The sequence below is a fragment of the Felis catus genome, chromosome B3 (genome assembly GCF_018350175.1).
Source record: "Felis catus isolate Fca126 chromosome B3, F.catus_Fca126_mat1.0, whole genome shotgun sequence".
NCBI lineage: Eukaryota > Metazoa > Chordata > Mammalia > Carnivora > Felidae > Felis > Felis catus.
This window is the reverse complement of record NC_058373.1, coordinates 144,610,339-144,624,579: the sequence shown is the minus strand read 5'-3', so window position 1 is coordinate 144,624,579 and position 14,241 is coordinate 144,610,339. Positions and strand designations below refer to the sequence as shown.

At 58.3% G+C, this 14,241-nt stretch overlaps 1 protein-coding gene and 1 long non-coding RNA gene across 2 annotated transcripts in view; one reads left to right on the top strand and one right to left on the bottom strand.

Moving 5' to 3' along the window:
- Positions 1-14,241, top strand: part of CDC42BPB (CDC42 binding protein kinase beta) — a 102,915-nt gene that overhangs the window by 79,789 nt on the left and 8,885 nt on the right. Inside the window, exons 22-33 of the mRNA XM_023256085.2 lie at positions 2,134-2,223; positions 2,585-2,662; positions 3,922-4,027; positions 4,883-5,019; positions 5,607-5,746; positions 6,775-6,856; positions 8,378-8,594; positions 8,802-8,864; positions 9,962-10,558; positions 13,741-13,838; positions 13,930-14,014; positions 14,120-14,237. Of these exons, the coding sequence (XP_023111853.2) occupies positions 2,134-2,223; positions 2,585-2,662; positions 3,922-4,027; positions 4,883-5,019; positions 5,607-5,746; positions 6,775-6,856; positions 8,378-8,594; positions 8,802-8,864; positions 9,962-10,558; positions 13,741-13,838; positions 13,930-14,014; positions 14,120-14,237 (1,811 nt within the window). The remainder of the gene's footprint in view (positions 1-2,133; positions 2,224-2,584; positions 2,663-3,921; positions 4,028-4,882; positions 5,020-5,606; positions 5,747-6,774; positions 6,857-8,377; positions 8,595-8,801; positions 8,865-9,961; positions 10,559-13,740; positions 13,839-13,929; positions 14,015-14,119; positions 14,238-14,241) is intronic.
- Positions 4,741-14,121, bottom strand: LOC123386214. Its single transcript, XR_006600026.1, has 2 exons — positions 12,642-14,121; positions 4,741-7,218 (listed from the first exon to the last, which is right to left on the bottom strand). It is a non-coding gene; the product is annotated as an uncharacterized LOC123386214 (long non-coding RNA).

Genomic DNA, 14,241 nt, shown 5'->3' with positions numbered 1-14,241 from the left:
CCAGCAGCCTTGTGCCCGCGGGTTGGCGAAGGCCAGCAGCCCGTGCCTGGCAGCGGTTCTTACAGAATCAAGTAGGCTTGCGTGGGTCCTGCTGCTCTGGCTCACACCTGCTCATGTTCACCTGTCAGAATGGTTTCTTGTCAAGTTGGTGATGCTCGTCTCTTCCCTGAAGGCCTGAGTTTTAAGCAGCAGATAGATTTACCTGGTCCCCACACGGCGGTTCTTTGAGAAACGTCCTGCTTCGTAAGTCTCGTCCCTCTCTCACTGCTGGAGCGCTAGACACATCGCGGCAACCCGAGGGCTGCCGTTGTTAACGGGATGGAGGCGGCCAGGAGAGCGGCGTTAGACACAGAATTAGAGCAAGAGTAGCGATCCCTGGGGCAGGTGGTTTCAGCCCGAACTCGGCGCCACTGTAGACAGCCAGTCGGGAGGTTTTGTCACGGAGCTAGATGGAGGCCGTAATCTTGGTACCGTGTCCGGGGAGTCAGCACTCCTGCCGTCTTCGTGTTTGGTCTCGGTCCCTCCTTACCTCTGTGGTTTAAGTAGCAAATCCTTGGTCAGAGTCTGGGTTTGTCAGGAGGTGTTTCCAGACCTGAGAATCGTCTTTTAGAAGCTTCTACCCTGCTTTCTCCCTATTAAACATGTTGTTAACTGTTAGAATGATTGGCCACGGTGATGGAATCACTGTATTTTTATGCAAGTTTTCATTGGTTGGGGAGTGACGGTTCTGTTCCTCGCTTCTGTCACCATCAACGACGCTGCCTCCCCCACATCTTCTCTGCTAGCCTCTTGGGAAGCAGCAGTCGCTGCTGAGGCTGGCCCCCACGCCCTCCCTGTGTCCCTAGCAGCCCTCAGTCGTGGACGACTCCTTGCCCTTAATTCCCATCCTTGGACCAACCAAGTGAAACCAGTCAGGTTTCTTAATATTCTCTCGCTCCTTGTTCATGGAGAGATGGAACGCTAACGCGTGTAACATACCGTATTTATGGGAGAAATTTGCTTACTGTTGTAGCTTTGATAATTAGCTAATTGGTGTAGCATCTCCCTTGTGAAATTAACAAATTCACAAACTGCGGTGTTTATGTGCTGTGCTACCTTCCCAGCTGAATTGGGCTCCTTCTACAGGAACCTTGTTAATTACAACTTTTGGAAAGTGTTTCTCTGATTTGCTTGATTGGGATCTCAGTGTGGAACACAGGGTAACAGCTGCAGACTGCCCCTGTAGGAGCCTAGCCCAGCTACTTCTGTGTCCCAGCGCTCGCTCCCGCTCACTGCACACACGCATGGTTTATGTGTGTCTGTTTAAATAGCAATAGCCTTTCGTCAGGAAATAATAACACTCCAAATGAGGTCATTTAAAAAAATTTTTTTTAATGTTTATGTATTTTTGAGAGAGAGAGAGACAGCTGTCAGCACAGAGCCTGATGCAGGGCTTGAATTCACGAACCATGAGATCATGACCTGAGCTGAAGTTGGGTGCTTCACCGACTGAGCCACCCAGGGGGGCCCCCAAATGAGGTCATTTTTAAGTGGTTTTAGAATAGCTTCAAATTAGATTCAAAGCTTTAGCTTCAATTTCAAACTGAAATTAATTTGGGAACCTTGAGTGCTTAGAACAAAACATTGCTTCCCCGTGTCATAAGGCTTTCAGGGAAATTCTTGCTTCTGGCCATAGGCCCACAGACCCCGATTGATCTCAGAATTTCTTCTTGATCCCTGAAATGAGGTCAAAAACATTTGACTCCTTTATCTCAACGATACCAGGTATGGATGAAATCATTTCTGAACGACAACAGTGGCTTGGTGGTTTCCAGTTTCTGCCCCTTACACAGGGCCGTGGGGAGAATGTGAGCAAGGGCTTTGGCTGGAGGGGGAGGCTTGGAGCTTCTGGCCTTCGGTAACAGCTGTGACTTGACAGACCCCACAGTCATCACTCTGGTCTTAGAATGCCATGGGTAGTGGTCCTCAGGGAAGGCAGGCTGGCTGTGAGTGAGGTGGGGTCAGATGGGAGCCAGAGCTGGGGCCAGGACCTTGGGTCCCCGGTGGAACACTCTCTAAACACAGACCACGGAATCAGAGTGTGGCTTCTGTAGTTCTCTCCTTCCCACTGTTTCTTTGCCTTTATTTTCACAGAGCAGCTCCACTGGGGAGCAGGAAACACAAGCCCCGAAGCCAGAGGTGTCCCCGTCGGTGTCTGTGGCTGCAAGCACAGAGCAGCAAGAAGTAAGCAGTGTCATACCATATACTACCCTGCGAGAACCTCGGGACCCGCCACCCCCATGCCCGTGTGCCCCATGCTGCCCTCGGTGAACAGAGGCTGCCCTCGTGCCAAGGTGGCCCCCCCGGTCCTGCGTCACACCTTGTAGCCAGATCCCATCGCCAGCTGCTGGGCCTGACTCGTATCTCCGAGGGACTGCCCGTGCATCGGCTGCATGAGCGCAGACAGATGTCTCAACAATGTAGTAAATTAAAAATGCAGTTCATTATTAATCAGTTCCAGGGAGAAATGAATCCCAAGCAGGGTCTGACATGTTAGAGCAGTACTGAGCTAAGAGGATGCTCACCTGTGCCTGCTTGTCCCCAGGACATGGCTCGGGCCCCACAGAGGCCGCCCACCGTGCCGCTGCCCACCACGCAGCCCCTCGCTCTGGCTGGACCAAAGGTAGGGCCCTTGCTTTCACCCGTGGCACCTTCTCTATTTTAGAAGGTAACTGTATGAATAAGATAGGCTCATTGGTTTTGTAGACACGGTGAGACCCTTGTGTCCTGTTAATGGTTTGCTGTGAACAGTGTGTGGCCCAGGAAGCGTCTGGACCCTGTGTTTCCTTAATTAAATCAATGACAAGTTGTCACATTCTAATTGGGAAAGTTCAGAACTCCTCTCGTTTTCCTTCATTTTCTGGATCACGTTCCCTTCTCTGATGGTGACCACTCTGTGTTGTGTATCTACTGTGTTCCTTCTGCAAACTTCCTTCCGCTTACCTGTCTGCACTTCCAGCAGTAGAGAACCCTGTGGCTCGTGGGAAGGCGTGTCCCCAGAGTAGGGGGGCTGCACCAAATGTGCAGTTTTCTCACCTGTCTTTTCCAGAAGCACATCTGGAGAGTCAGGCGCCAGCGCAGAAGGTCCGGCACTGACCCCAGAGCTCCAGTTGTGTTTCCAGGCTTAGCGTTTGGCTTCACACATTTAGATGCGTTTTGTTTTCCTTTTCACGCAGACGTGGCCTCAACCATAGGCAGCCGTGCCAGCTAGGGACAAGACCTTGATTTTGTTGGGCTTTGGACTTAGCTTCTTGCACAGTCGGGTCAGGTGGACTGCTGTCCGCATCTCGTGTTCACTGCTCCCTTGCTTCTTACAAATGGTTTTATAGTATTTGCGTCCCCGAGTAACAGTCCTTTCGTTTTGCTGTGTCGGAGCTGTGTAGACTCACCATCCTTCATGTCTGCGGCTTGTTCCTCTGCTCAGCCTCCCGTGATTGTGTCCTCGTGTCTGTCCTCCCAATGGGACGGGGGTCTGTCCAGGCCTTTGCTCTCCAGAACAGGGCTGCCGTCCATTCCTTGCTTGTCTTTTCGGTCTCATGTGCAAGGGCAGCTGTGGGGGCGGTCCCCCCAGGGGCCTCCAGGAGGCACGGAGCTTGCTCCAGAGTCAGTGGCAGCCGTGGTACCACAGCGGCCCTACCCATCCCCCTGTGGTGTTTTGGTAGCAAGACCAGACCAAAGCTCACGGAAGGAAACTTGACTTACTTTCAGGCTCCAGCTCTGTAGATGGGTGTTAAGCACTCCTCTCTGGTTAGCACGTACATCTCAAAGTGAAACTGCACCTTTTCGACCTTTCAAGGCCATGGCCGAGTTTATAAACTTGACCATAAACAGATGGTCTCTGCTCAGAGCCTGGGTCTCACCTTCTCGATATTCTTCCTCCAGCCAAAAGCTCACCAGTTCAGCATCAAGTCCTTCTCCAGCCCCACACAGTGCAGCCACTGCACCTCCCTGATGGTGGGGCTGGTCCGCCAGGGCTACGCCTGCGAGGGTGAGTGTGGGCCCTGCGCCTTGAGGCAAGGCCGGGGCTGGGGGGGGGGGGGGGGCCTGTCCCGGGAGGGAATTACTCCAAGGTCAGGTGCAGCTGAAGGGAAGCCTATTTGTGAGCCAGTCGAGGGCGGGTCCTCTCTCTGTAGCTTTGTGAACACTCAGGAGGGGTCCTCGCTGCACTGGGAGAGCCGAGTATTGTTTGCCGTAATACGAAACATGCAGGGTCCTGGAAAATCAGGAAGAGCAGAGAGTAAACAGGACTTTAAGCTTCTCCGTTATTATGGCGTCTGAGGATAAGCCGGTATTTTGTGTCTCCCCTGCTGTGCTCCCGCCCGGGGTCGGGCGCTGCACTCGCATTGGGCAGCAAGACACGTTCAGGGCATTTGATCACCCGTCTCACAGATGAGCCGCCTGCCGAAGTCACACAAGCGACAGCAGCTGGGCGGGGGGTGCTCTGCAAAACAGCTTTGTGTTCTACCTGGTAGCAGCAGCCTTTCCCTTTGTTACTGGCAGGCCTTTTGATCGGCTGCCAGCACACCTGTGTGTCCTTGAAGCCACTGCCCTGTCACACGCCTGTGGCAGCGAGGCGCGGCTTCCCGGGAGAGTAGTGTGGCTCTGCGGCCGCGCCCCCAACGCCAGCCCTCGCCTCCCCGCGAGGGCCCCGCCAGCTTGCCGGAGAGCTGCTTGGTGCCAGGGTCCCGGGGCTCTGTGGGGCCTGTGTTCCAGAATGTGCTGGCTGCACTGGGTGTCTGGACCCTTCCTGCGACTCGGGGAGGTGATTACTGAGCCTTGTCCTGCCCCGGAGGAGGCGGGCTCTGACGGCCGTGCCCCCCCCCCCACCCCTGCACTTTTCCAGTGTGCTCCTTCGCTTGCCACGTGGCCTGCAGAGACAGCGCTCCCCAGGTGTGCCCCATCCCTCCTGAGCAGTCCAAGCGGCCGCTCGGCGTGGACGTGCAGAGAGGCATAGGGACGGCCTACAAGGGCTACGTCAAGGTAGGACGCGCGGAGACCGGGGTTCCGCCGCCTCAGCTCTCCTGGCCTCGGGCGCCATGACACGAGAGCCACACCCCACTGCTCCCGAGGGCTGTCCTTGGTTGCTTTGTGAAGTGACTTTCGCGCTGCTCCTGGGAGGCCTCCCTTCCTGGGCACTAAGGCACTGGGGCCCGGGTTCCGAGGACCCCACAGAAACATCTCCGTCTGCCAGAGCCCCTTGTCCCCGCCTTCTGGGCCGTGCATTTAAAGGCAGGGCTCCGTGGCCAAGTGCCGCCTGAAAACCACTGTGTCCGGACAGCCTCCGGCCGCAGCCTCGCAGCTGTGTGTGCTGCGAACACGCCTGTCTGCTGACTCGTCCGCCTTGGCCCGTGCATCACCTTGTATCACGTGTGGATCCCTCCCCAGTAGTGCCTGAGTCTGCCCGGGCCCGGACCCGGCCCTGGCACCAGCCTGGGAAGGGCGCGAGGGGGCTGTCCCCGGAGGAGCGGGCCAGCCGTTCGGCAGCTGGAAGGAAACCACGGGCGGGACGTCTCCCGGGGCCGCGGCCTCCGCTGCGTGGACTGGAATGTGGCCACTGTTCCCTGTAGGTCCCAAAGCCTACCGGGGTGAAGAAGGGGTGGCAGCGGGCTTACGCGGTGGTCTGTGACTGCAAGCTCTTCCTCTACGACCTGCCTGAAGGAAAATCCACCCAGCCTGGCGTTGTCGCCAGCCAGGTCCTGGACCTCAGGTGCGTGTCCTGTGTGGTCTGTCCTATCGTGTGAGTTCCGACTTACTGTGCTGCTTGGTGATCTTTAACCCCGTCACACCTTCGCATCCGTGCACATTGTACGCACGTAGAGTGCGTGCTGTAGCAGCCTGGGTATTTTTGCACACTACGGTTTGCCAGGTAGGCGTTTGTAAAACATAAGAAAATGACACGTCCCAAGAGCAGGGAGAACATACCCCAGGGACACACTGTGCAGCCTAAGGTGTCAGAACCCGAGAGTACCCTTTGTGACAGCGATCTAGAGCCCTGGGCTTTGCTGCACGACACCCTCTCCTACACCTCATCTCATCACGGGCCCTCCTGGCATCAGACCTGGGAGGCCGGCGGGGCGGAGTCAGCACAAGGGACGCGCTCAGCCCAGGGCCCGGAGTCCCCTCCGCCCGTTGGCACCCACCCTGGGCTAGGGCCCGGCACCTCTGTCCCCAGCTGTTCTTGGGGACGGCGGGCTGCGGCAGGCGCCCTGACGACGGCCTCAGGGACAGAAGCGTAGCGGGGTCACCTCCGTGGCGGCCCCCACTGCACATCCGTCACTGGGCTCGGATGGGCCCCAGCCTCGTGACGAAGAGGCCGCTGGCTGGCAGGCGGCACGGGGACTTGGTGTTAGGTGTGGAGCCCAGGACTCGGAGGGTATCGGACACGGGCCCTCCCGCACTTTGGCACATTGCACCCCCTTCCTTAGGGGCCATCACCAAGCGGCCACCTGATCGTAGCCAAGTAGGGGCCAGTTCGGTGACGTGTCTGTGACCGGAGGCGTCTGACACAGATGAGAACGGTGTGACCCAGGGAAGGAGCTTCTGTTCTCCCACGTCCCTAACCACTGAAACGCGTGCAGGGTCCTTGAGTCATCTGTTGGCTTTGTCAGCGTGCTCTCTTACCCAGGTGGAGGCAAGGGGCCCGCCTCCTTCTGTATCCTTTCCCATAAGTGGGGCGGAGGACCGGCCCACGTGCACGTTTCTTTCTGATATCCCGAGTGTTCTGTTTCTTACCAGGGACGAGGAGTTCTCGGTGAGCTCGGTCCTGGCCTCAGATGTCATACATGCTTCTCGCCGAGATGTCCCGTGTATATTCAGGGTATGCTTTTTTTTTGTTTCTTAGAGATGTTTTACTAATCATAAGAAAGAACTCCCATGGTTAAAATAACGGTTCTTTTTCGGAGCATTTCGATGTGCCGTAGCAAGGGGCTAGCCGGTCCAGGGTGGACCTCCTCTTCCTCTACCTCCTGCCCCCCTGATTCCTTCCCTCGTGTTGGGGTCCCTCCTTCCTAGGCCCCGTCTCCCCCACCTCACTGGCACTGACTTCCGTCCTGCACCTCAGCCGCTGTGTGTGTCTGTGACTCCGGTCACGACGTGCCTGACGCTGGGAGCCGCCACGTCGCCCTTCACGGGTGCAGTGTGCCGCCGCAGCTTTCCTTCCTGGGACTCAGTGGCCACTACCTGGAGCGAAACAGGAAGAAGCCAGTTTCTCAGCACCGTTGTTGGCTGAGGTGGAGAGGCCCCTCCCCCCCACCCCCACTGAGTTTACGTTAGACGGTGCGCCATTAGGAAGCTTCTGACAGATTGTGGGATGGGGAAAGAATCCCCCCAACCCCTCCACAAGTTACTTATTTTGAAAGAGAGAGAGAGACCGCCTGAGTGGGGGAGGGGCAGAGAGAGGGAGACCGAGAATCCCAAGCAGTTTCCACGCTGTCAGCACGGAGCCTGATGCGGGGCTCAAACTCGCAAAACTGTTAAATCGGGACCTGAGCCCAAACCAAGAGTCAGACGCTTAACCGACTGAGCTCCCCAGGTACCCACGTTGGGGATATTTTATAAATACGGTAGAAGTTTGGCTGACCACCAAATGGAATCCAGGAAGCCTCTTTCATTAAGTCTCCTTTCAATTCAGAAACTGCCTCTTACGTACAACACAGAAAGCTGCCACCGTTGCTTACAAGGTGATCCTTCTGTAGGAGCTTCAACTGCCCAGGGATTCTCACAGGGAGGCATGTTTGGGCAAAGCACTTTTGTTGGAGATTCTGTTTTTCCTGTACACATTCTGAGAATCTGCTTTTAATTATAACAAGGGCATTCAAGAAATCAGTTTCTGTTTTATTCGATGTTTTTATTTATTTTTGAGGAAAAAAGAAACCGTGTGTGAGTAGGGGCAGGGCAGAGAGACAGGGAGACAGAGAATCCAGACGAGGCTCCAGGCCCTCCTGAGCTGGCAGCACAAGCCCGTCGCGGGGCTAGGACTTGTGAGACAAAAACTGCGAGATCATGACCTAAGCTGCAGCCCGACACTCGACGGACTGAGCCCCCCAGCCGCCCCGACAAATCAGTTTTTAAATGGGACAACTACTGACGGTTTTGGCAAGAGTGGAGTTAACTAGAACCTGACAAGGAAGGGACGCGGGGTGCCTGTTTATCGCCGTGCCCCTGCCCGTGTCCAGCCGCAGAGCCCCTCACACCCTCCGCGGGCGCCCGAGTCACGGTGCTGGGAAGCACGCCCTCCTGTTGCCCACCTCCGGTGCGAGGTGGTGGCCGGGCCAGGCTGGGGGCGTCGGTTTGCTGTGGTTTGGTTGTCTTATGGCTCTTCTCTTTGTCTGTCATGAAGGTGACAGCCTCTCTCTTAGGGACACCTTCTAAGACCAGCTCACTGCTCATTCTGACAGAAAATGAGAACGAAAAGAGGAAGTGGGTTGGGATTCTAGAAGGACTGCAGTCGATCCTCCACAAGAACCGCTTGAGGAACCAGATCGTGCACGTCCCGCAGGAGGCCTACGACAGCACGCTGCCTCTCATCAAGGCCGTCCTGAGCGCCGCCGTCGTGGGTGCGTGCCGGGGGCCGCGTGGGGCCGCGCTCTCCCAGCACGGACGGCAGCGCATCTGGGGGGTGCTGCGGGGCCGGACCTGAGCGCGCCAGCACACGAAGGCCACGGCCGCGTCGTCCGTTCGAATGTATTCCCGCACCTGCTCTGAGAAGCGAATGGCGCGCCTGTAGCGCTGACTTTGTGTTTTTACCTCTCCTGCCTTGACAGATGGGGACAGGATCGTGGTCGGCCTGGAAGAAGGGCTCTACGTCATAGAGGTGACCCGTGATGGTGAGTGCCCAGGGGCTCCTGTCCGTCCTGGGCTCGCGCAGACGGGAGCGGGATGCGTGGCAGAAACCCGCGAGGGCTGGGATGTGTTTGGTGATGTGGGAAGCGCGCAAGGGAAGGGAAGGGCGGACAGCTGAGAAAAGCAGTTTGCGACAGATAAGACAGACGTTAGTAGCCGTGGAACGTTCACCGGTGCCTCCGAGCGCAGAGTGCAGTGCGGGGCAGAGAGCAGCCCCAGGGGCCGGGGGTGAGCTGCTCACGGCCCTCACGGAGCTCGTCTAGGAGAGGACTGCATAGGCAGCCGGGGGCGGGGGAGCTTCCCAGAAGGAAGAACGTTTCCTGAATTCCTCCGTGTGCTGAGACCTGACAGGAACTTCCCTTCTGTTGCTTCAGATTTTTGACATTTCGTTCTGCCTGGCAGGAGAATGCAGAGTATCTCCTGTCTCCCCCTCCTCACTGCCCTGTGTCCGGGGACAGAAATACAAGGAGACCAGCACTGGCCTGGGCCTTGGGCCAGGGTCTGGGCACCGCCCCTGGAAATGAGGGGCTGCTCCCGGGTGGGCAGCGTTCCCTTCCTGCCGAGCCCGGAGCGAACGCACGTCACCTGCTGCCGGCCTGCTGGGGCCCGTTGGTCCCTCAGGGTCCAGATCCAGGGCTCTGCTCAGAGAGCCCTTAGTGCAGGTCCTACATCCAATACCCCCGATGTTATGGGCCCGGTGGGGTTGGCAGCTGCTTGCAGAGCTTGAGGGTCCAGTGAGGTTGGAGACAAGTCTTTGTTCCCTAAATGCAACCCGAGGGTTCTTGGCCTCAGGGATGAGCTGGAAGGACGTCCAGCGCCACCTCCAGGCCGGGGCCCTGGTGCTGAGGCGGGCAGAGCGGGGCAGGGGTCTTAGAATGGTGGCCCCCGGGGGCCGCTCAAGGAGGGCGCTGCCCTGGCGTCTGCAGGGCAGTGAGGTGTGGTGGGGGTGGAGGCACGTTCTAGAGCATGATGGGGCCGTCCCTCCACGCCGACTGCGGGGAAGGGAGCGGTGGGGAGGTTCCTGGCACCCTCGCGCGGCTGCCCTCGAGCGGCTCTGAGACCCGACGTTGCATCCCCGCAGTGATCGTCCGCGTTGCCGACTACAAGAAAGTGTACCAGATCGAGCTCGCTCCCAAAGAGAAAATCGCCGTCCTCCTCTGCGGCCGCAACCACCACGTCCATCTCTGCCCGTGGTCTGCCTTTGATGGGGCGGAGAGCAATGTCGACATCAAGCTTCCGGAAACAAAAGGCTGCCAGCTCATAGCGACCGCAACCTTGAAGAAGAGCTCTTCCACCTGCCTGTTCGCGGCCGTGAAGCGGCTGGTCCTCTGCTATGAGGTCCAGAGAACTAGGCCTTTCCACAGGAAGTTCAATGAGCTGGTGGCCCCAGGCCCCGTGCAGTGGATGGCCGCGATCAAAGACAAGCTCTGTGTGGGCTACCCTTCTGGGTTCTGTGTGCTGAGCCCCCAGGGGGACGGGCAGGCTCTAACCCTGGTAAATCCCAGTGACCCCTCGCTCACGTTCCTCTCACAGCAGTCTTTTGATGCCCTTTGTGCTGTGGAGCTCAAAAGCGAGGAGTACCTGCTTTGCTTCAGCCACATGGGACTGTACGTGGACCCGCAAGGCCGGAGGTCACGCATGCAGGAGCTCATGTGGCCTGCGGCGCCTGTTGCCTGTAGTATGTATATGTTTTCTGTTGCCATATCTCTGTTGCCGCTTTTCACATCGACAGTGAGCACGTGTCCTGTTTCGCTTTGGTCTGTCTCTCGGTTCCCTTAGCTGAGCATTCAGGCGCTGGAGCGGCGGGCTCCGTGGGTTTCTTCAGAAGGTGTGGTCCTGACACCGCGTCTCAGACCGGCCGGCGGGCGGGCTGCAGGCGGGCTTGCCTCTCGAGCCGGCCTCCAGCCCAAGGCACCTTTCTGTCCCCGAGTGCCGGGGCCTTGTGGGAGCCCCGCAGCCGGAGAGCCCCAACAGGGATGGTTTATAAGCTCACACGGTAATAAAAACAAGTTACAGGTTTCTGGCAGCCAGAAAAAGTTGAGCTCCAGTGTCCGGTAAATGTCCCAGAGGGACGTTTTCCGGAAGTGCTAGGAGCTGCATTCCTGTGTTTGCTCAGTTGCAGTGGTTTTCTGTGGAACGCAGTCCCTGGACACAAGTCATTGAGGCCTGAGCCTGGTGAGCAAGGACCTGGAGGGGGTTCCACAGGGCCACACCCCGCCCAGCCGCTGTCTGATCGCTCAGGCTGGACTCTCAGCCTCAGATCCCACCTGTTCCGTGTATCCTGGTCACCCGGGTCGTCCAAGCAGCGGGTCGCACAGAGAGCAGGGAGTAATTAGACTAGACACGGGGTGCACGTGGATTTTGGGCTGGTGGGGGTGGGGTGGGGTCACAGGTCTTAATATCTAAAAGGACAGCCTTTTTTGGTGGCTGGTTGATGGCCGTGCCAAGCTGGCAGTGTACCCAAGGGTGCTGGAACCAGGATGTCAGGCCCTTGGGGCAATCGATGTGCCAGCCTTTGGCTCTCCCGCCTCGCTGGCTGATTCCTGACTTGCTTAGCCCCCAGCCAAGGGCGCCAGTGCAGCAGACAGGCAGGCAGGTGCTGGCAGCCCAGGGCCAGCAGGGAAGGAGGCAAGGCCTGTTGCCATGACACTTCTCCGGTCCCTTCCTTGCCGCCTCCTGTCCTCCTCGTGGGAGACTGCATAGGAATGGCCCCAGAGCCACGTAGGATCCCTGCCAATCAGAGTCTTTTCCTTCAGAATCCTAAGGTTGGTGTTTGTTTGTTTTTGAGAGTGAGAGAGAGAGAGAGGCAGACTGCATGCAGGGGAGAGGCAGAGAGGGAGACACAGAATCCAAAGCAGGCTCCAGGCTCTGAGCTGTCAGCACAGAGCCCAACGTGGGGCTCGAACTCACAAACTGTGAGATTATGACCTGAGCCAAAGTCGGACACTCAACCAGGCGCCCCTAGAATCCTAAGTTTTTGAACAGTTTATTGTAGAAAGGTCACTGAGCGTGAGGAGTTTGGAGTCCTGGCTGTGTGACTGGCATGGACACCTGGTGCCCCTGTTCTTCCCTTTCCAGGTCTTACTCCACCTTTGTGGCCTTTTTGTCCCACGTGCACATTATAGACACCGAATCAGTTTTAGAGTTGACCAAAAATAAGTATTTAACGTGCAGGCTGCAGAGCTATTAACTCTCTTGCCTCTATGTTCCAGGCCCTGAGCTGAGCATTCTTGGGTGTTCTCACCTGTCCCCTGTCACATAGGGAGGGCACAGTCTGTCCCTTCTTGCCAAGGAGGACACTGAGGGCCACAGAGGAGAGGTAGCTTGCATAGGGCGCAGAGCAGAACCGGGCTCAAATGGAGGCCGGTCAGTCTCCCAGCCCCATGCCCCTCCTGTTGACTTTTCTTTTTTTAAAGTTTATTGATTTATCTTGAGAGTGAAAGGGAGTGCGAGCATGGAAGGGGTAGAGAGAACCCCAAGCAGGCTCTGTGCTGTCGACTCAGGGCTCAGACCCACGAACCGTGGGATCGTGACCTGAGCCGAAATGAAGAGTCGGACGCTCAACCAGCTGAGCCACCCAGGCGCCCCTGGTGTTGACTTTTTAATTTAAATTTCTCTTGAGATTGGACGCTTCAGTCTATCACTAGAGGTCACACACACGGGTCTCTTCCTGGCTCCTTGCAAATGAAGCCCCACATATTCCCCCGTGAGAGGAGCTGCCCCAGACGCCTGCGGGTGGAGAGAGGTCCTCTGAAAGTTACCTCAAAGTCTGCTGGCCTGTCCCCTCTGAGACGGTCTGGCGGCGAGTCCCAGCGTCTTGCCTGCTTCCTAAACCCTGTTTCTGGTTTCCTTTTTGCATTGGAAAGAGAAGGGCCGACCACGTAGCCCGTTGGGAATTGGCAGAGCTCTTTTAAAAATTCAGCTTCGGCAAGTGTCGCGTGACACGAGGGAGTTCAACTCCACCCCGGAAGGCAGAGGGACCGGGAACAGAGACCGAGCCGTGCATTTCTGCAGGGTGGCAACTGGGGACTCGGGGGAGGCAGAGTGACGACAGGGTACCTCCCGCCTGCCCCGCCGTCCCTGGCAGCCCGGCCGCGGCTCCCTCTCTCTTCGCGACAGTTCTAAGTGTGGGGAACGTCCCCTCCGCTTCGAACGCCAGCTGGGCCAACGCTTACCGGTGTGTGATGTTCGGTGCCCTAGGCGGGCTTGCCGTCACCAGGACGACCCCCCGGGGCGTCCCTGTCCCTTAGGGAAGGAGCCCCCTCCGGGGTTCACGGCAGGCGGGTCCTCACGGCCAGGCGTGTGCCGACCTCCCCGGAAGGGCCGGTGGGTCAGCCGGGTGCGTGGGGGCGCGGGGCTGTCGCCCCGGAGCGAAGCAGTTCTGTTTGGAGACCTTAAACGCTTACTCGGAAACCGGACTCCTCGGTGTCTCTTAACAGAACTTGCCTCAGAAAAGAGAGCGCTCCGCCCCTCCCCAAATAGCAGCCGCGTTGGGCCTCAAGTCCCTGTGTTTGCAATAACCGTACAGAAAGCTAAGTACGAAAGCCAGCTTTGTGAGCAAATCCCCTGCAGCCTCTGTGCTGTGGCAAAAAGCCGTGCGGTTACACACGTGACGGTAGAGCGTTGAAACATCCGGTTGAGTTCGCGCGAGTCCGAAGGGAAGGACGGTTCTAGAGCGGGACCGGGAACGCTCCTAAGCCCCACCGGCCGTGAGCCCGCCGCTCACGGCGGCGGGGCCTCCTCGGCGCTCCCCGAAGGTCGCGGGGGTCGGGGCCCGGCCGCTGCCCGTGGGGGGCCGCGGGGGCGGCGGAGGGCGCGGGGGCCCGCGCCCGCTCACGCCGCCCCGCTCGTCTGCGCTAGGTTGCAGCCCCTCCCACGTCACGGTGTACAGCGAGTACGGCGTGGACGTGTTCGACGTGCGCACCATGGAGTGGGTGCAGACCATCGGCCTGCGCAGGGTAAGGCCGCGGGGCGGGGCGGGGCGGGGCGGGGCCGGTGTCCTCCCGGGCGGCGCCCGCGGCTACCGCCCCTCTCTGCTTTCCGACGCAGATAAGGCCGCTCAACTCCGAGGGCACCCTCAATCTGCTCAGCTGCGAGCCCCCCCGCTTGATCTACTTCAAGAGCGAGAACTCGGGTAAGACGCCCGCGGCAGGTGTCGCGCGGAGGGAAGGAGGGGCCCCGCGTGTCAGCAGCACGAGGGCCACTGCGTGACCGGCGGCGGCGTTCTGCGTTCCCGCAGGAACGGTCCTCAACGTGCCCGACACGTCCGACGGCAGCAAGAAGCAGATGCTGCGGACCAGGAGCAAGAGGCGGTTTGTGTTCAAGGTGCCGGAGGAGGAGCGGCTGCAGCAGCGGCGGTAA